Genomic DNA, 22,586 nt, shown 5'->3' with positions numbered 1-22,586 from the left:
ATATATCGCCAACATAGTATGTAAAACGAAGGCCACCTTGGACTTTTTAATAAGGTAAAAAAGCATGGCATCCAGCCAAAAACATGTAATTGATGTTTATATCAAATGTTTCTATATACTTTAATCAGAAAGGTTAGAGCCTAAAAAAAAACTGATGATCTATGAACACAATATTAACTGTGTCACACTAATATGATACAAAATAAGCTGGAGTACACATGTTGCTAACATATGAAAAAATCACATATTTCAAATTTAAGACTAAAGTGAACAAGCATTAGAATATTAAATTTGGACACCTGCATAAAAAAACAAACACATTAAATACTTCATGTTATACTGTAGCACTTGATATACCACTTATGAATGATGCACTGTAAGTACTGTATAGCAACAGAATAAGAAAATGGGAAGTATAGGTTATAGAATAAACGTAAAGAATAATGTACAAACACTAATCGGGTAAAAATCTATGCGAACCCAGGAAGTTACGGTACATAGCATACATAAAACTTAGTAACTATTGCTGAACCCCACTATTTCCATACAAAAATAAATGTAACTTTATGTAATGTAACTGTCTATGTGATACATGTGTCATATTACACTAAAATAAGTTACTGTTCATCTACTTAATAGTGCATATACAATTTCAGGAAAACTCCACTTTACCCTCAATCTTAATTTCAATATTCACCCTTTCACCGCAAGAGTACCCAAAAACGCAGGCTTAAATTACATCCACAGTCAGGTTATATTCACTAAAGGGAGAGTTGGTGGATGAGTGGCTAACTCATTACAATATACATCACGAAGGGGCTTCAGTGGCAGTTTCCTCCAGTATGACAGGTTGATCGGGCCCTGTATAATTCAATGTGTAAGGCTACTAAAGACACTGTGTATTATACAGGGCCAGCTAAATTCTCCCTCCAGGAGATTCTCACTGGGGTTGGCCATTCGTAATGAATAGTTAAGGCAAGGAGTTAAAACCACAAATCTCCCTTAAGGGAATTAACACACTTAGGAAATAAACTTATATTAGCGCCCTATTTACATGCACACGCGTTACACATACGTTGCTACGCACGGATTTCTACTGGGACATGGAAATATATAGGAGACCTGCAGCGCACATACATTGCCCCTTAATATGTTTCAGGCCCCTCTAGCAAGTGCAGGAGTCAAACCAGCCACTGAAACACAATTAAACAGATATTAATAAATATGCTATTTTCACGAATGTCCAACCGACCTATCGATCATGATTTGGGAATCTCCCATCCACGGGATGAGGTGTCTCCCCTGCTCGTGGTACGCGGCCTTCTCATCGTCGCGGAAGATTTTGCAGGCATAGCCGAAAACCAGCAACTCCGCCACGGCTTTCTTCTCGGTGTTCGACCGACTCTTCTTTCGTGCTGTGCCGCCATACATCCCGGACCAGCTGTTTGACACACCACACAGAGAAACAGGAAGAGACAAAACAGGCCTCCGTCACTTTACGGAGCCTTACACAAAATGGCATCTCAATCACTTCCGCCCCTGAGTGGCCCGCAGATTCGACACAGAACAACTCCCCTACAAATATTTTCTTTTCGTTAATGCCTGCAAGTAAAAACGAATATAATCTATTTTATTATAGGTCGAGGACAAACAGTTTTTATTAATTTTATATGTGCAGTTGTTCTTATATTAAAATGTTGAAAGCGCTCCAGTGTAAAGCAGTGATATTAAATTGAGAAAAAAACAATATGGCTGCGCCCATGGGAAATGATAACTTGTGTAATTCTAAAGACTAACGCTATAAGCAAACACAGTTCGATAGCATGATGTATGGATTGAGCGTGGTTTAAAGTGACGTTTAACAGAGCACATATGTAGCGTTATTATGAAGGTCGGCAATCTATAATTGTTTAATAAATACCGTATATCAGAACATGACACTAGCTATACAGTACATATCCTAAGGAGACGCTTAACCTATTGAATTTGAATGTTAACATTAATTAACTGGATTAGAAAAAGTGCAATTGAGTTTACTGAATAACCTCTTGAATTGTGCTCACAATATGAACACTGATTACCTAGCATTACGGTGACCACTTCAGCTAATGTTTCACAACTGGGCCAGGACATGCAATGTTAACATACTTCATGTGGGGTCTTCAAACTCTCAATTACTCAGTTATACATCCCAGATACTGCATGACAGCACTTAATGTAAAAGGTAAGCGTACCCTGGAAATAATGACCAATGTGGTCAGGGGAGGGCTGGCAGCCTAAAGCCTGGGGGGCAAGTAAAGTCAAGTGGCCCATTGTGCCACCGAATCAGCCCATCTTTTCCTGATTTTCTAACGCATATTGATTATAAAAATACAAATATGATTCAAATGTGGTTTAACATAAGTAAATTTATTTAATAGCAACAAAGGATGCTAAAAAAACCCGCAAAACCTAATGTCCCTCTGATGCTCAGCCAGGTAAATGTCCCCCATGATACTGGCTGAGAATTATGGGACGTATAGTACACAGCAGCAGGGAAAGTGTTTTTAAGGCTAATATGAGTATCCTACCAGGATCAAGTGGGCCCATACACTCTCAAATATTAATTCCCTGGAAGAGCTGATTGGGGACAGAGCTGACACTGGAGAGCTGAATGTGGGCAGTAATGACATGGGGGGCTGAAAGGGGACAGTAATGACATGGGGGGCTGGATGGGTACAGAGGTGACACTGGAGAGCTGAATGGGGACAGTAATGACATGGGGGGCTGAATGGGGATAGTAATGGCACTGGGAGGGGCTGATTGTGGACAGAGGTGACACTGGGGAGCTGAATGGGGGACAGCAATGACATGGGGGGCTGAATGGGGACAGTAATGACATGGGGGGCTGGATGGGTACAGAGGTGACACTGGAGAGCTGAATGGGGACAGTAATGACATGGGGGGCTGAATGGGGATAGTAATGGCACTGGGAGGGGCTGATTGTGGACAGAGGTGACACCGGGAGGGTATGATTGGGGACACAGGTAACACTGGGGAGCTGAATGTGGACAGCAATGACATGGGGGTGCTGAATGCAGACAAAGGTGACACTGGGAGGGGCTGATTGGGGACAGAGGTGATACTAGAGAGCTGAATAGGGACAGCAATGACATGGGGAGCTAAAAGGGGACAGAGGTGACACTGGGAGGGGCTGATTGGGGACAGAGGTGACACTGGAGAGCTGAATGGGGACAGTAATGATATGGGGGGGCTGATTGGGGACAGAGGTGACACTGGTTGGGGCTCATGGGGCACAGCAATGACATGGGGAGCTGAAAGGGTGACAGTGGGAGGGGCTGATTGGGGACGGAGGTGACACTACCGTTTTTTTTTTGTTTGTTTGTTTTTAACGAATACAAAAAAATAATATATAATTTGTACAAAAATAGATTTTGTACTTCTTCCACTTCTTCGTGAAGACCAACGTCCCCTGGTAGCTGCAGACTGCCGTTTTCTACGTTGTGTCACTGACATCCGGTGCTCCAGCAGTCTGAGTGCGAGGGGGCGGAGCTTTCACCCCTGACGCTGCTCCCATCCCTATGCTATGCGGCCAATCTAATCTAAACGGCCGATGCGTGCTGCTGATGCCGCCGGCCGGAGCTTCTTTAATACTTTTTTTTTTTACATTTATTATGGCAAGCCAATCCGGCTTGCCATATTAAATTAAAAAAAAAATTAAAGTAGCGCCGGCCGGCGACATCAGCAGCACGCATCGGCCGTTTAGATTAGATTGGCCGCATAATGACGGGAGCAGCGTGAGGGGTGAAAGCTCTGTGCGAGGGGGCGGAGCTTTCAACCCTCACGCTGGCACTGCTCCCATCACTAGGCGGCCATCGCATACACGGGCGCTGGGTGCTGATGCTGCTGGCCGGCACTGGTTTAATACCTTTTTTAAAATTTAATTTGGCAAGCCGGATCGGCTTGCCATAGTAAGTAAAAAGAAAAAAGTATTATAGTAGTGCGCGGCATCAGCACCCAGCGGCCGTTTAGATTAGATTTCGGGCGGCCTGGGGGGCAATTGCCCCCCCGGCCCAGCCCGCCCCTGAATGTGGTCACCCTAGCACCCACACACAAGCTCCATCTCAGCTTATCTGCACCTTTGAAACAAATTTCTGTAAATCTCCCCTCTTCTTTTTCCCTTTTCTCGCTGCCTCTCCTTTTTATATCTCCTCCTTTCTCATTTCTCCTATTATTATTTATCCGTTTTTTTTTTCATTCCATTTCTCTCTATCTATTTCACTATATCTCTCCCCTTTCTCTTTATTGAACCTCATTATCTCAGCACAAACATCACATCAACAAATAAACATACCCATCCATGCTCACACACACTTACATACTTATACAAACATACACATACATGCTCACACACATACATACATACATATGCATGGATGCTTACAAACACTTAAACACTCTCCCTCCTCCCCCCATATCATCTTCCCTCACTCGCCCCCCTTAGCTAATGTTCTTTACTGCTTGAGCAGCATCATGTTCAACCGCGGGGTCATGTGACCTCATGTTACGTGACCCCGCTCTATTCCTGCCTACCTGGGCCAGTTCAAAATGGTTAAGAAAGGGCTGGTCTGACATGGGCCAACTCGGACCTTTATGAACAATTTTGGACAGGCCTGGGGCCATATTTGGCACCCACTGGTGAGTGCCACCCTTGGCCAAATGCCACTCCCCCCATACGTAGGCCAGTGATGCCGTATGCTGGGATATGACAACCTATCCTGGAGCTCAGCATTAATAGCTGGCGCACTTCCCTTTATTTGGGGCCAATTAGAAGAAGATCTATGAACTCCCAAATGGGCCCTTAGTCCCTAATGGAGACTTTGGGACGAAAGTATGCTGTACAAAAACAAAGATAATGTACAAATGGCTCTATAAGTGGTCAAATGGCTAACACAGCCCTGTAAATCTGTCCAGTTCATCTAAATTTAAAGGGCTCACTAAAAGACCAATGAACACTAAGTGTTTGACTTTCATAAATGAAGGAGAAACACTGTCAGTGAGAAGTATAAATACACTGCTAGTGAGCTATCCCTATTGAAGTCCCAAGTAAAAAAAAAAAAACATAAAGCAACAGGAAATGGCTATAAACTTCTCCACTAAAGGAAAGACCAGATTTGCATTTATTGTTTGACCAAGGGGGTCGCTCTCATGAATGAAATCAAGTAATGGCATTATCATGAGTTTAATTTTTCTTGAAATTACTTCCGTTTGTTTTGTGTCCTAACATTTTTATTACGTTTATTTTCTCTTTAATGGGAACATAAATCATCAAACTAAGGGTATAATGGGGACTTGCTGTGTCCCTAGTAACGTTAACCTCTTTTGAATTTGACAATCAGGAAAGGACCCTCAAATTCACTACCTCTACTAATAGGCTTTTGAATTGGAACAGTTATCATGCTATTTCTTTACACGGCAGTATCCCAATTGGCCAATATCTTTGTTCATGGCGTAACTGTACTGATTTTAATTATTTTAAAAAGGAGGGAGATTTATTGATATCAAGATTTTGGTCTAAGGGCTAACTGCATAAATGGTTGATATACAATAGGTCCGTTAATGTAGATAGGTCTGATTTAATTATGAATGCGACATAAATCACATTTGACTTTACAGCTATTTTGGCCTATTATTTCTACTGAATCCCTACTCAAGTCCATTACAGCTAGATATGCTCCAAATTTGAAAAAGTCTACATTTATCAGTATGTCCAAAGAGATCTTTCATTTGTGATCTATCTCATTACATGCATCTGTGTCATCTAGTATATTGGTAAAGCAATCTGCCGGCTTAGAAGAAGAATTCTGGAACATATGACTTCTGTTATAGGGTTAATTGAAATCCTAATATATATACACAGTATATCTTAAAGGAAGGGTTTTCCATCACACTTTTTTTCCCACCATACCGTATTTGATTTGTATGAACTCTCAGGTGCAACCTCAATCCTTAAAGCCTATGTCACAATCTCATGCTAACAAATTCTATTTAGGATTAAACAACAATGCATGAGTGGTGATCTGGCTACCTCTTTCCCGAACTTTCTATTAGACTTGTGCATTCATTTTGTACAAACTTTATTTTTAATGCACATTAAAAACATTTGCAAGACTCAATTAAAACAAGGATGATCTCCGTAGAAAGTAACGAAAATGAATGTCAAAAGTGCTAAAAATTTGAATGTTAATTTGTTGCCACTTGTAGTTGCCATTGCTAGCCATTTTAGCTCTGTTACAAGCCTTGATGAGGTAAAGTGAGAGGAAGTGTGTTTAGGAGGGTACATATTAATGACTGATGGGTAGAAGTAGCCAAAAAATGGCAGCTTCAGGAACAGGGACGGAAGTTTCTTTGGTCTCCCCAACCCTCCCCTGCTGCCCGATTGCTCCATTAAGAGCGATTACGGCATTGCACAAGTTAATATTTGTCCCCACAAGCTTGTGGGGACCAAATATCAGTTAATGCTGTGCTCCTATGGAGCATCAGCATTGAAAGAGTCAATTGCTATGAGTTAAGTATCTGCAGCAGTTAAAAACTGCTGATGATGATCAGATCACTCCTGGCCAATAGGAGTGATCTGATCATTATGGCAGCCCCTGGATGACCCTGTCCTAGAAAGAGAGAAGGGTCATCTAAATCAATAGTGAAAACAAAACACAAATTATTAATAAAAAATTATATAATTATTACCTAATCAGTTGTCAGTGACATCTTAAGTCACTGATTATTGATCGGCCTCCCTGATCAATGTCAGTGGCCTTAACTTGTCACTTATAAGTAATCTGATAAAATAAAATATTTTAAAAAGTTTAAAAATTGAAATGAGCATGTTCCAGTTATGACTCCACAATATCAGAGAAACATGCGTGTGGGGTATTGCTGTACTCAGGGGTTGTTACTGAACACAAATCAAGACCTATTTTGTTCTTTCACATATCCACTTTGGAAGGCGCTGGTGTGGAATCAGCTGCATGGAAAAAAAAATACTAAAATACTGTGCTTGGATAGAATGGGTTTGTTAAAAATGAAAAAATTGAAATTTTACTGCAATGTTTAGGACAGACTAGCTATAACCAAGAGCCTGAAACTGAGCTGCAGCTCGGTGGGCAAGACCATACAGCGGTTTCACAGGACAGGTTCCACTCAGAACTGGCCTCGCCATGGTCGACCACAGAAGTTGAGTGCACATGCTCAGCGTCATATCCAGAGGTTGCCTTTGGGAAATGAACGTATGAGTGCTGCCAGCATTGCTGTAGAGGTTGAAGGGATGGGGGGGTCAGCCTGTCAGTGCTCAGACCATACGCCGCACACTGAATCAAATTGGTCGTCCCAGAAGTCCGCGACCAGTTTTCTGAAGACAAGCAGACTAAGTGTGCCTTGCCTACAGTCAAGCATGGTGGTGGGAATGTCATGGCCTGGGCCTGCATGATTGCTGCCGGCATCAGGGAGCTACGGTTCATTGAGGGAACCATGAATGCCAACATGTACTGTGACATACTGAAGCAGAGCACGATCCCCCTGTTACAGGGTCACCGTACCCAAGGCTGGGTACCCCTGTTTGAGGGCTGAGGAATCACCAGTCAGTCCCTCATACGGATAGCACTCAGCTATCCACGGATCATCCAGACCACCATTCGTAGTAAACCAAGAAGAACTCTCTTTATTACAAACACACAGAATTTATATACAATCTCAATGCAATGTGTACCGAACCCAACCCCCAATCCCATCAGCCACATCCCATCACAAATCCCATCAGTATACAGGGGATGTATCAGGTGAGGGGATTACAGAATACAATGGGTTCCCCACCTGTGTTATCCCCCCTGTAGTGCGGGTGCCGTCTGGGCAGACAGGGCTGTGTTGGCTGAGTAAGAGCCCCAGCCAGATTATAGGATCGTCTCTTTGAAGGCTGGAGCTGAATCCACATCAGTCTCTGGGCCGGTTACACAATAATACACAATATAAAATATTACCGGGTCACGGTATACGGAACCGGACACAAAAGTGCTCCGTGACTCGGCTAAACTTCATATGACACATGAGCCAGCTAGCCTGGCCCTGTCACAGATCTCCCCCTTGACCAACGGTCCGGCAGACCAGGCAGATCCACACGGGTCTGCTGCAGGCTGTCCGAGTGGACAAAGTTCACAGGTGCAGGCCTTAGTTCATGGCCCCCTTTGTCAGAATCATCCATTGAAGGTGGGCCAGGGCCCTGGTTGCCCAAAAGGATAGTCAGTAGTCCTCTGTGAATTGGAGGGCGGTCCCAGCTCAGCCGGGGGCACATGGCTATCCCCCTCACCGGGGTAGCAGGGGCACCTGGAGACTCTTGCTCCCTAGTCTTGGGAACTGAGTCTGGGGCAGCTGCCAGGCCAGGGTGGTTGCATGGAAGGAAAACCCTGCTGATCGGGCCGGGGGCACTCGGGGAACCAGGGAAACACGTAGAGGTAGTAAGCGAGGCCTCTACCGGGACACTGGAGTGACCTAGGGGACACTCTGGGACAGGAACAGGTGCCCTTACAGGGTTATTGGGCGAGCTAAGCAGCTCTGCGGGGTACTCAGGGGACCCAGGGGAATACTCCGGGGCAGGGACAGGTGCCAATACTGGACTACTGGGAGGGTTAAGCAGACCCTCGATCTTCCTCTCTGGGACAGGTGCCTCTGCCTGGGCACGGGGAGAGTCAGAGGAACACTCTGGGACAGTGACCTGGGCTTCTACCAGGACACTTGGGGAACCAGGGATCACTTCGGAGAACACAGGGATAGGAACCAGGGCCTGCGCCAGGATACTGAGAGGACCCAGGGAACTCGGCAGCCCCTCTGGCATCCTCGCGAGGTTAGGGAATGGTGCCTCTACCGGGTCACCGGGGACTTCAGTGGGAACCTCTGGGGCAGTGACCCGAGCTTCTACGGGCATAGATAAGGGTTTGGTGAGGGGGATTGTGCCACTTACTCGGGCGGTGGGGACAGTCATCTCTTCTGCCGGGGTAGAGCAGCCAGGGTTGTTGGTGAGGACTTGGGTCGGAGCTTTTGGCTTCCTCCTCCGCTTCTTCTTGCTGGCGAGGACCTCGGTTCTTCTCGCCAGGGCAGGGGCAGAGGAGTAGGTGAAGAGGACCTCGGTCCCACTCCCGCAAGTTGTAGTACCATGCTCCCAGTCTCCTTGTAACTCCTGGAGCTCCACTCTCCGCAGCAATTCTTTATAGTCCCTCTCGAGCTGCCATTCCTCTTGGACCAGGTAATCCATAACAGCCTCCAGCTCGGGGGGAATAGTATAAACCAGGACTTCTGCACGGTTGTCCCAGATTGTATCCCTGCGGTACTGGCACGGGCTTCCGAAGGACGAGTCAAATTGGAAGGCATCATATATCAGTCCTGGGTCGACGGGGCTATACAGCATCAGAGGGTCGCTGTGGTCTTCACCTGCTAACTGCTGGGAGAATCCCTGGTAGCGGCTCTGGAGGTCGAGCTCTGCATATATGAGACCCCTCAATTCGTCTTCCCACTCTGGCAACGGGTTCTCCCCCAGGAGTGGAACTCGTATATCCCACATTGTCCAGTACTGTGCCCAGTACGTTTCAAAGTGGGGATGGGAGAAATCATCCCTCCAGTCTGCAGGCGCAGACTCTAACTGCCATTGCTGGTGTTCCAGCTCACACACCTCGGCTGTAACCCGGTCTGTCTCACCCTCTGGTTCTCGGAAGGGTTGGATATCCTGGTATGATATTTTGGGGGTCTGTTCCCCTAGTCTGGGAGATACAGACCCACTCTGGTTCAGTTCCTGGTGACACATTTTAATCACCGCCGTCACTTGCTCCGATGTAGCCCCTCCTGGGTACAGGGATAAGTGCCATAGAATGTTCTTTTGTAGAGCACTCAGTCCGAGGCTCTCCTCTGGGGCATCCTGGTGCCGGTCCATCTCTCTGCAGTCCGCAATCAGAGTAGCCTTTCCTTTGCTACAAACCTCCAGGAGCTCTCTTGGTGTCTCTCGTCTGCAATCCCAGTTGGTGGTTTGGATTTCACCCAAGTCGTGGGATTCATCCCACCGCTGCCACCAATGTTACAGGGTCACCGTACCCAAGGCTGGGTACCCCTGTTTGAGGGCTGAGGAATCACCAGTCAGTCCCTCATACGGATAGCACTCAGCTATCCACGGATCATCCAGACCACCATTCGTAGTAAACCAAGAAGAACTCTCTTTATTACAAACACACAGAATTTATATACAATCTCAATGCAATGTGTACCGAACCCAACCCCCAATCCCATCAGCCACATCCCATCACAAATCCCATCAGTATACAGGGGATGTATCAGGTGAGGGGATTACAGAATACAATGGGTTCCCCACCTGTGTTATCCCCCCTGTAGTGCGGGTGCCGTCTGGGCAGACAGGGCTGTGTTGGCTGAGTAAGAGCCCCAGCCAGATTATAGGATCGTCTCTTTGAAGGCTGGAGCTGAATCCACATCAGTCTCTGGGCCGGTTACACAATAATACACAATATAAAATATTACCGGGTCACGGTATACGGAACCGGACACAAAAGTGCTCCGTGACCCGGCTAAACTTCATATGACACATGAGCCAGCTAGCCTGGCCCTGTCACCCCCCCCCCCTTCGGAGACATGGCTGCAGGGCAGTATTCCAACATGATAACGACCCCAAACACACCTCCAAGACGACCACTGCCTTGCTAAAGAAGCTGAGGGTAAAGGTGATGGACTGGCCAAGCATGTCTCCAGACCTAAACCATATTGAGCATCTGTGGGGCATCCTCAAACAGAAGGTGGGGGAACACAAGGTCTCTAACATCCACCAGCTCCGTGATGTTGTCATGGAGGAGTGGAAGAGGACTCCAGTGGCAACCTGTGAAGCTCTTGTGAACTCAATGCCCAAGAGGGTTAAGGCAGTGCTGGAAAATAATGGTGGCCACACAAAATATTGACACTTGGGGTCCAATTTGGACATTTCCACTTAGGGGCGTACTCATGTTTGTTGTCAAGGTTTAGACATTAATGGCTGTGTGTTGAGTTACTTTGATGGGAAAACCAAATTTACACTGTTATACAGGCTGTACACTCCTACTTTACATTGTAGCAGAGTGTCATTTCCTCAGTGTTGTCACATGAAAAGATATAATAAAATATTTACAAAAATGTGAGGGGTGTACTCACTTTTGTGAGATACTGTATATATATATATATATATATATATATATATATATATATATACATATATATATATATATATATAGTTTTATAGGTGAAACTATGAAAATATTTCCTTTTTTCCTAATTTTTCCCACATTTTTATAGATTTTTCATACTAAATAATGGAAACTTGTCTCCTACCACATGTGATGTGCAATCATTTCAGCCATCTGGATTACCAAGTGTCTCACTACCTGATGCTTTATCTGTAGTTTATTTATCTTTCAGTGACCTGTTCAAAGCCTTTTATGTTTAAGTTGCAATGTCTCTTACTAATGTCAGCCCAGGATATGTCATCTACTAATTAATTCCCTATTGGAAAGTATGAAACATGCATATATGTACCATGCTGGCAAAATCACTACCACATGTATATAAATTGATTATACCTTAACACTGATGTGGTATCATGTGGATTTCATGTACACAGTACTTTCCATTGCATTCCTAAGGCAACCATATTTGCAGTTGTATCCCTGAATCTGTGCATGCTTAGAGATAAATGATGTAACTGTTAAAATAAATTAAAATGTTTGCATAGTGTATATGTTAAATTTTACACTCTATCATGTAAGACCTTGGCATTTGTAGGACAACTTTTAACCACCTGTTTATTAAGATATCCAGTTAGCTCATATGGTTCTGTTATTACAAATATATACTCTTCACTGAAACAAAATACCCATGCCAATACATTACATTATTTCACCCATCTTTTTTAACGAGAATGGATTACAGTAAGTCAATAAGGGAAGTTTACAGTAAATAATACCATTTAATGTATAATACATATTGCACCTGCAATCATGAGGCTATTTCCAGTAGTAAAATGCTAAACTCTATGACTCCTTAGCTATTGGAAATGAACATGATTGACTGAATGAAAGAGAATAACAATATGTACTTGTTCGGAATCTGGAAATGAATATGCTACATTACACAATAATAAAGTACCTTTTACAACTTCCAGCTGCTGGTAATGAACGCTGTGTACTTTCCAATGAGTATTTCGATACAAATCCAGCTGTTTGTAATGAATATGCTACTTTGGACAATGATACAGAGTAGCTATTTATATTTCTGTATATTCCTAGAGCTGTCATTGAACAAGGGCACTGAACAGTGATACAGAGTAACTCAATACACTTCCAGTTGGTTGTAACAAGAATGTCCGAGGACTACTTATAATGAACATGGAGCACTGTAGAAAGATGTCAATGAAAGATGAGTTTATCATTATTGGGGACTTTATTTTCCAGGTGTAGACTGGAGAAACCAAGCAACTGGGTCATCCGGGAGTATAGACATCATCCTTTATTCTTTGTACTTATTTTCCTTAGGCAACTGGTAGAAGAGCCACCAAGGAAGGAGGCTGTGCTAGGTTTAGGATTTAAAAATGGAGACTTGATATTGGCTGTCACTGAATGTATGTGTTTGTGCTCCTCAATGTGGTTGAACACTTTATGGACCCGGCTATTTTTTAATTTTGTACCCTTTGTGACGGAGGCTGCTTTATTGCTTCTGCAACAATTGTGTTTAGCTTTAGTGTTCTTCTTTCTCATTGGGTGTACCTGCACAACTTATATATTGTTTTTAGGGCAAAAAGGGATTTCTTTAGATACCATTATTTTGATCATATCATTTAATTTACTATAATTTACTATAAAAAATTAAAATCTGTTAAAATGGTTAACATTTAAAGAAAACGCTTTTAATGACATTTATCTAAAAACATTTTTTACTTATTTACAAAAACTAATGGAAACATTTGCTAAATGGATTCTAATATCTGTGCTGAGTTTAGAAACTAAATATTTTTAAGGTTTTTTTTGCAAAGCATAAAAGTACAAGTAACATATTGCCATTTATTTCTCTAATCTGGTTATCCAGCGCCTGAGTCCTAATTTGGGACATCTTTGAAGCCAAGTCAATATCAACAATTTACTTGCACTAATTCTACGACGCATATAACCTGGTGGGAACTTCCACCAAATTTTCTGCACTTGCGGTGACATCTTCTCCCCGAGAGCACATCACTGAAAGTGCCCCCAGTTTTGCGGGAGATCTGTGGAGATCTGGATAAAGATAGAAGATAGCAGATTCATTGGACAAGGGAGACACTCTGGGTTTTGTGGGAAGGCCCACCTGGGAGCAAAAGACTAAGTCCATGAAATTACCAGCTGCTCCAAAATCCAGAAACGCCTCTGTTTCTATGAAACCGGTGGACTATGTCAGCTGGATCAGTCATGAAAGTTGCTGGTCCAGCTGACCTATTATTATTAATATACTTTATTTATAAAGCGCCGACAGATTCCGCAGCACTGTACAAGATGAAAATTTTACAGACAACAACAAGTACAATACAGCAATTGACATACAGATACAAGAGGAATGAAGGGCCCTGTTCCCGCAGGACCTTACATTCTAGGTAGATAAGGGGTGAGAAACAGGAGGTGAGGACTGAGTAGTGAATGATGTTAATGTAGGGCGAGATAAGGGTTGTAAGTGGGTTAGTCCACTGGTTGAATAGAAAATGTTAGGCCGCAATAGTGACCTAGGCCCTATTCTCTCTTTCCTGCTCTTTCCTGTTCAGGAAATCGGTCGGCACCAAGCTGCATCGGATCCTCAGGGGCTTCCCCTTTCTCTTTGTCCTTCCCTCTCTCTCTGTGCGTGGTAGTCTCTGAGCCTGAGGTCGATCTGTGCCATGTGTATGATTTGATGGCATAAATCGAATTGACTAGGTTCAAAGATGTCCAAAAAATAAAGACATGGGTACAGACCGACGAGATGTCCAAATTCCCCCAAAAATGCACACCTCGCAAAGTTGGCCTTTTACCTTCCAAATAACCCAACAAACCCATGCATTACATTATATTTATTTATAAAAGTGCCGGCCGATTCCACAGCGCTGTTACATTGTCATGTTCTGCCCAGGCTGCGGAGCTGCATATCTGTCTTGTTTCAGTTTCCCTGTTTTGCTTCGATCCATTCCTGGATTTCCTTTTGCTTTGTTCTGATCTTCCATTCCTTGCTTCTGCTTCAGCTCTTTGCTTCAGCTCTGTTTCCTTTATAAGGTGTTCCCCACCTGTGTGTTCTATTTGTCTCAGTCTTCAGTCTAAAGGTATGTCTCAGTGCTATGTGTTTGGTTTACATGTTTGGTTTGTTTCGTACCACTGTCAGCAGGGATTAGCGTTAGGACCCACCGTCATTGGAGTACTTTGACGTAGTGGTGGGCTAAGCATACTATGGCCATATGATGTGACGGAATCTCCAATTGTTATCATATAGTTCTAGGCTAGTTCTTGTATTCATGTTTGTTTGTCTCTTATGTACCTTTCCCTTCTACCTTGTATTATCTGAGGATTCTGGTTCCTCTCTCCTCTCCCTATGTCCTAGTTTATATGGCCTATCCTTGCTTAAAGGAGAAGCGTCCGAGGATTCCGGCTCCTCACTCCTTCCCCTGTGTTCCTTGCCTTGTTCCCTGTCCTTTGTTGTGCCCTGTATCATGTATATCTTGTCTAGTAATGTTTATTCCTTGTCTGGTTCACTGTAGTGCCCTGTAACATGTATGTCTTGTCTGGTTATGTTTCGTGCCTGGTCTCCCTGTCCCTTGCTTGTTATGTTTCTGCTATACCCTTTGCTTAGCTTCCATACTCCCAGCCTGCAGCATCCTGCACGTGATTCTTGTGTGATGTCTCATGCCTGTTCCAGGGTGCCTGCAGGATTTCACTTTGTTCTGGACTACATCCGCTGCCATATCAGGGCGCTGGTGTTTGGCTGCACTACCCTAGGTGCTCAACACCTGGGTGAGTGTGGTCACCCTGCAACCAGGCCCTGTCCAAACTCCACTACTGCACTGTGACTCCTGCATACAATCATTGGGTGCGCTGGGTCCTTTCAGTCATCTGTTTGGACCCAGTCCGTGACATACATTCATTAAAACAATTTATAAACACATACAATAACAAACTGGTGCAAAGGAGAAGAGGGCCCTGCTCTTGCGAGCTTACAATCTAGTCGGTGGTTGAGGGGAATGAGACAATTGGAGAGGACTGCTTGGATGGGGATGAGTTGATCTGGTTTCAATGATGTGTTGAAGCTGTTTGTTCAGATGGCTTTTATTAGGATGATGGTTGGGAGCCCTGTAAAAGAATGTTGTACGCTTCTCTGAACAGGTGGGTTTTCAGAGAGGTTTTGAAAGTTGCGTACAAGGCAGAAAGTCTGAAGGAACGGGGAAGGGAATTCCACAGGAGGGGAGCATGCTGGTGAAATCCTGAATACGGGAGTGGGAAGAAGTAACAGTAGAAGAAATCTGCAGGTCGTCAGAGGAGCAAGGAGGGCAGGTAGGGGTGTATTTCAGAGGCGTATCTAGGGTATGGCACCTATGGCTCGTGCCATAGGCGCCATTTGAAAGGGGGGCGGCAGTGAGCGGCTTTCAAACGCCGTCTTTTTTTTTATGAGGAGGAGAGAGAGAGGGGCGCCTAGCAACCGCTCGGCACCAGTGGCATCTCCAGCTTTCATATTTAGGGGGGGGCACATGGGGGGCCAGGGACCAAAGTAGGGGGGCCAATTATAAAACGGTACATATAATATATATATATATGCGTTAGACATGCATTTTTAACTACATCATATGTACTTATCTCTTTGAAGTGATTGAAATATGCTGCCGATATATAGAAATATTACACCCTGCTTCCGATATATATATTAATATTAGCCCCTGCTGCGGATAGATATTATTATTAGCCCCTGCTGCGGATATATACTTATATTAGACCCTGCTGCCAATATATATAAATATTAAACCCTGTTGCCAAAACATATATAAATATTTGCCCCTGCTGCCAATAAAAATATAACTATTTGCCCCTGCTGCCAATATATATATATATATATATATATATATATATATATATATATATATAAATATTAGACCCTGTTGCCAATATATTTTATAATGAAAAAATTGGACCCTACCCAAGCATTTCCTTGGGCCCCGCTCAATGCTCCCTTGCATGCAATCACTCCCTCCGCTACCACACCAAAAAAAAATATTTGCCACACTGACTGCAGATCAGGGGAAGACAGTGAGAGTCAGTCCTTCTGACTGCACCATGACATTGAGAGGTCCTCTCCCCTGTAATCATCCCTTTGTCCCCTCATTCACTAAACCATACCGCTCTTTTACTTACACCCTGTAGTTCAGGTATTGATCAAATAAACAACACATGGAAACAGCACGTGCATGTATAGATCAACTGAATAAGAAATACAAACCCTGTATTTGCAGGTATACATAAATAATGTATGGAAGCATAGCATAGCAGATACAGATCAACAGAATAACACACAAACCCAGCTATGCAGGCACGGATCAACTGGAAATCGCATAACAACTAAGCATTAACGGTATAGATAAAACCCCCTATATTACAGGCATAGCTCACAGGATGCAGCTCACCAGCCCTGGTGTCCACACTGCTCACATAGAACCCGACCAGCACCAAGATAACATTAACAAATTACAGTCAAGAGTGAGCCAACTTTGTCCCCAAACAGCCCGCCCTGACACCAGTACAGGCTCTGCAACCCCGACACCCAAACACACACACCAGGACAGGCTCTGCCACACAGACACCCAAACAGACACACCAGGACAGGCTCTGCCACACAGATACCAGGACAGGCACTGCCACACTGACACCCAGACACACATACCAGGACAGGCTCTGCCACACCGACACCCAAACATACACACATCAGGACAGGCTCTGCCACACCAACACCCAGACACACACACCAGTACAGGCTCTGCCACACCGACAACCAAACACACACACACACACACACCAGAACAGGCTCTGCCACACAGACAGCCAAACACACACACACCAGGACAGGCTCTGCCACACCGACCCCCAAACACACACACACCAGGACAGGCTCTGCCACACCTACCCCCAAACACACACACACCAGGACAGGCTCTGCCACACAAACACACACACCAGGACAGGCTCTGCCACACTGACACCCATATCCAAAATGCTTTCCACACTGGTTTGCTGTTTGTTTGTTTTCCCCCCTTGTGTATTGATGCCCCAGCCAGCCCCCCTTTGGTTTTAATGTATTTGCCCCCACACCCTATGTACATTATGCCCCTTGTGTATTGCCCCATGTGGATTTGTGCCCCCAGCCAGCCCCCTTTGTACATTATGCCCCAATACCCTTGTGTATTGATTTATGTGATGTCCCCAGCCAGCCCCCCTCCCTTGTGTATTGATGCCCCCCTTTGCATTTGTATTGACCCATGTATATTGAACCCAGCCACCCTGTTGTGTACTTATACCCCCTAGCCACCCCCATTTTGTATTTAATTGTTGTCCCAATGCAGCCCCCCCTTTGAATATGGCTCCCCTTCCTCCTATTACCCCAACTTTTAAATTTTTTTTAATACTTACGTTTTTGCCGCATCCTTCACTGCTGCTGTCCTCCAACGTGCTCTTCTACCTGTCACGAGGAACATTGACGATGTGACGTGCCGCTCAAGGGGGCGGAGTCACACAGAACAGGACTCTGGGCGGCACTGTGTAGGCACGCTGGCCGCTTAATGATTTTAAAGCGGCCAGCGTGTCTAACCGCCGCTTTAAGACTCGCAGCCACATCGGCTGCAATGGTATCTCGGTGTGCCGGCATTAAAGACGGCCACTTAAATGGGCGGCCGCGCTGCCGTTTATTGTACTGCCTCCACGTCTATAAAAAAAATAGACGGCGTTTCAATTGTGGGGGCACACAGGGGGGCACAGCATGCTGTAGGGGGGGCCATGGCCCCCTCTGCCGCCCCCTGCCGACGCCACTGCTTGGCACCCCTCATTCTCCTCCACAAGGCCTCTTCCTCCGTCCTGGAGAGTTTAAAAAGCGTCCCAACAGCGTTTAAAATCCACTCGCTGGTGCCCGCTGCTTCACTGCTGAGCGCCGAAATATGACGTCATATTACGGCGCTCAGCAGTGAAGCAGCGGGCACCGCAGCAGTGCAGGAAGACAGAAGCCTTGTGCTCCCGTCGCTGGACCTCAAGGTGAGAGAACTACAAAGGGGGAGAGGGGTTAGAAAGTTATAAGGGGTTAGAAAGTGATAAGTGATAAGGGAAGGAGAGGGGTTAGAAAATGATAAGGGAAGGAGAGGGGGTAGATATAAGTAAAGAGTGTGAATTAATGTGTGGATACATTGAGTGAATGAGGGAGAGCATGAGTTGTCTGAATGAGGGAGAGCATGAGTTAATGTGTGGATGAGTTTTTTGAATGAGAGAGAGCATGAGTTAATGTGTGGATGAGTTGTCTGAATGAGGGAGAGCATGAGTTAATGTGTGGATGAGTTTTCTGAATGAGAGAGAGCATGAGTTAATGTGTGGATGAGTTGTCTGAATTAAAGTGTGAATTAGTGAGTGACTATAAAAGTGTTTGTGTATCATAGATTTATAATCGTGGAAGGGCAAAGATGGCACTAGCAGGAGGTTTGAGCCTTGGGGACCAAGATGGCACAGGCAGGGTGTATATGGGACAAAGATGGCACAGGCCGGACTGTTTGGGGCAAAGTTGACTTGTGCTGCGCTATTTGGGGACAAAGATGGCAAATCTTATGTGTGTTATCTGGGTGCTGGTCAGGTTCTATGTGGGCAGTGTGGACGCCAGGGCTGGCTTTAGGGTGTGCAACCTGTGATCTATGCCTGTAATTTAGGGGGTTTTAAATATACCTTTTAATGCTGTGTTTTTATGTGAATTCCAATTGATCTACACCTGCAAAGCTGGGTTTTTGTGTTATTCTGTAGATCCATATCTGCTATGCTATGTTTCCATACATTATTTATGTATACCTGCAAATACAGGGTTAATATGTCTTATTCAGTTGATTAATACCTGCAATGCTGTTTCCATGTATTTATTTGATCTATACCTGCGATGCTACGTTTCATATATTATTATTGTATACCTGCAAATACAGGATTTGTATGTCTGATTCTGTTTATTTGATATATACCTTCAGTGCTGAGATCACAAGTGAATTTCAATTGATCTGGTTTTGTGTGTTTATCTATACCTGCTATCGGCAGCAGGGGCTAATAAATGGGTTTTAGATATTTGGACAGGGGCGCAATTTCAGTGCTTGCCATAGGCGCTATTTTCGGTAGATACGCCTCTGGTTTATTTGGATAGGAGGATAGAGATGTAAAGTGGTGCCGAGTTGAGGGCTCTATAGGTCAGGGTCAGAAGTTTAAATATGATTCTGAAGGGTATGGGGAGCCAATGAAGTGATTGGCATAGTGGAGCAGCGGATGAGGAACAGCGGCAGAGAAAAATTTATCTAGCTGCAGTGTTGAGGATGGATTGAAGTGGTGAAAGGCGGGAGAGGGGGAGACTGGTTAGTAGGGAGTTGCAATAATCCAGGCGGGATATCACAAGGGAGTGGATTAGTAATTTGGTGGTGTCTTGCGTGAGGAAAGGGTGGATTCGGGAGATGTTTTTCAGGTGGAGGCGGCAGGATTTGGTGAGGGACTGGATGTACTCAGTAGATGTTGCTGAACACATATTGGTGTGTTGTTTGACAGCGACAATTTAAAAAAATTTGCGCTTTTCAAATATGGCCTTTTAGCTCCTAAACAACCTAACAAACCCATACAGGGGGGGTGTATCTGTACACAGGAGATGTTGCTGAACATATATTGTGGTGCGGTTTGGCTGTGGCATACACCAGGAGCTGTGAATTCATACCTAATGTAAAGTGCGTGTGAGAAAAAAATGCCACTGCAAATTTTGATAAAAGTTGGTAAAATATCAGCACTTGAAACACCCTGGGGTGTCTAGTTTTCAAAAATATATGATTTCATTACCAGCTTTAAAGATATGATTTTCATTGACCAGCTTCAAAGATATCCTAAATAGGACATGGGGTAGAATTTTCAACATGTCAAAATTTCAATATGAAAAACGCACACTTCCCAAATGTGGCCTTTATTACCCAAACAAACCGACAAGCCCATACATATTGGGTGTTTTTTTTGCATATACCAGCAGTAGTAACATATATAGTTTCATGGGGTAAATTGAACTGGCTGGCTTCAAAGATGTCCCAAATAGAACATGGGGCAATATGACCAGATTTGGAATAGGAATATGCTCTCTGTACTTATTGCCTTAAAACTTATAAAAAAACAAAAAACATAAAAACCTTCAATAATTCTAACATCAGGATAAATAGTAGAATCTATTTAGTAGGTTTTTTAATCAGCTTTTGCAGATGAGTAAAATATTTTTCACCATATTTTATATATTTTTTTTATAATAAATTATGTGATATGATTAAAATAATGTCATATGATAATAAAATAAAGTATCCAAAGAAACCCTTTCTTGTGTGGGTACAGTACATGAGAAAGAAAACAAAAACAGCAAAACTGCAGAAATGTTAAAACAGCCATTGTTATAAAGGGTACAAAAAACCCTAAGTCCTTAAGGGGTTCAATAATTTTTTCATTTACAAGTGTGATGGGGTCCACATATAGGATGCACCCCTGGTGCCAAACACTTGCCCTGATCATGAGCTAATACAGCCAATCCCTATTTGCATTATATTTTTAAACATATATGGTTTGATGGGGTAAATTAAACTGGCCGGCTTCAAAGATGTCCCAAATAGGACATGGGGCAGTATGACCAGATTTGAAAAAAATAGGAATATGCTACCTGTACTTATTGCCCTAAAACTTGTAAAAAAACTAAAAACATAAAAACCTTCAATATTTCTAACATCAGGATAAATAGTAGAATCTATTTAGTAGGTTTTTTCATAAATTATGTGATATGATTAAAATAATGTGATATGATTATAAAATAAAGTATCCAAAGAAACCCTCTCTTGTGTGGGTACAGTACATGAGAAAGAAGAAAATTACAACAAAACCGCAGAAATGTTAAAACAGCCATTGTCATGAAGGGTACAAAAAAAGTCCTTAAGGGGTTCAATAAATTTTTATTTTTATCAAAAAGAGCTTATACAAACAGGTTGTGAAAATTTAACAAGCCTCAAAATGTGGGAAAAAGGATTTCATCACTGGAACCAGTAGCGTACCTAGCGGGGGCGGGGGGGGGGCGGTCCGCACCGGGTGCCCCTCATCAGGGGGGTGCCAACTTGCCGGCACCCGGCACCCCTCCAGAGACGGACAGCAATGTCCGCCGCTGGAGGAGCAGGCTCGCAAGGGAGCAGTATCGGAGGTCTTTAGCAGACCTCCGGCTCCCTTGAGTGATTTTAAGCCGGGTTCAACCCTTGAACCCGGCTTAAAACCACTCAAGGGAGCCGGAGGTCTGTTAAAGACCTCCGATATCGCTCCCTTGCGATCCGCGCGGCAACAGCTGCTGTGCGCTGGGATTTGTTGTCAGATCCCGGCGCACAACACTGAAGCCGCGCCCACTGCCGTCCGTGCCCTCTGACCCGGAAGAAGACAGAAGAGCTGAAGAAGAGGAGCGAAGAGGAGGAAAAGAAGCTGTAAGGTGAAAAGAGGAAAGGTAGGAAAGCATTCAGTGAGTGAGAGTTGATTGGTGTATGTGTGGATTGGTATATGTGTGGATTGGTATGTGTGTGGATTGGTATGTGTGTGGATTGGTGTGTGTGTGGATTGGTGTGTGTGTGGATTGGTGTGTGTGTGTGGATTGGTGTGTGTGTGGATTGGTTAGTGTGGATTGGTATATGTGCGGATTGGTAAGTGTGTGAGAGTGATGGGTGTTATGCTGTACCATTTCCAACGTATTTTTCATTATATAATTATGCTCTAGTACATCATAACTCCCATCACTCTATACCGTTCCATACAGTGGCAGAGCTGGGAGACAGAGGCCTTGCACCCCCACCGCAGGACTCCTGAAAGGTAAGTGAACTTCAAAGTGGGAGAGGGTAGATAGTTAGGAGGGGGTAGATAGGGAGAAGGGAGTGAGACGGGGGATAGGGGGTAGATAGGGAGAAGGGAGTGAGAAGGGGTAGGTAGGACAAAAGGGAGTGAGAAGGGGTAGATAGGGCAAACATACTCCTATCATGCCAAGTCTGCGAGTACATCCTGGAATCTGGGTATGCCTGGGCATGATAGAAATGTGATTGCTGTTAACAATCATATATATATATATATATATATATATATATATATATATATATATTAATATTGTTATTTAATTGTTTTGTCCTATTTTGGTGTGTTACTTACTTGAAATAAAAGTGTTAGAATTTTTTTTATGGTGTGGGGGGGCCCATATTCGGTTTCAGCCAGGTAAATGCT

The 22,586-nt window shown here is 44.1% G+C and overlaps 1 protein-coding gene across 1 annotated transcript in view; it reads right to left on the bottom strand.

The window, feature by feature from the left end:
- Positions 1-22,586, bottom strand: part of LOC149289167 (uncharacterized) — a 97,798-nt gene that overhangs the window by 51,149 nt on the left and 24,063 nt on the right. Inside the window, exon 2 of the mRNA XM_089491045.1 lies at positions 1,253-1,441. Coding sequence (XP_089347171.1) covers positions 1,253-1,441 — 189 coding nt within the window. The remainder of the gene's footprint in view (positions 1-1,252; positions 1,442-22,586) is intronic.

The sequence above is a fragment of the Sceloporus occidentalis genome, unplaced genomic scaffold, assembly GCF_023333645.1.
Source record: "Sceloporus occidentalis isolate IW3139 unplaced genomic scaffold, rSceOcc1.0.p SCAF_48, whole genome shotgun sequence".
NCBI lineage: Eukaryota > Metazoa > Chordata > Lepidosauria > Squamata > Phrynosomatidae > Sceloporus > Sceloporus occidentalis.
Note: the sequence above shows the minus strand (reverse complement) of the source record. Positions and strands in the feature narration are given on the sequence as shown.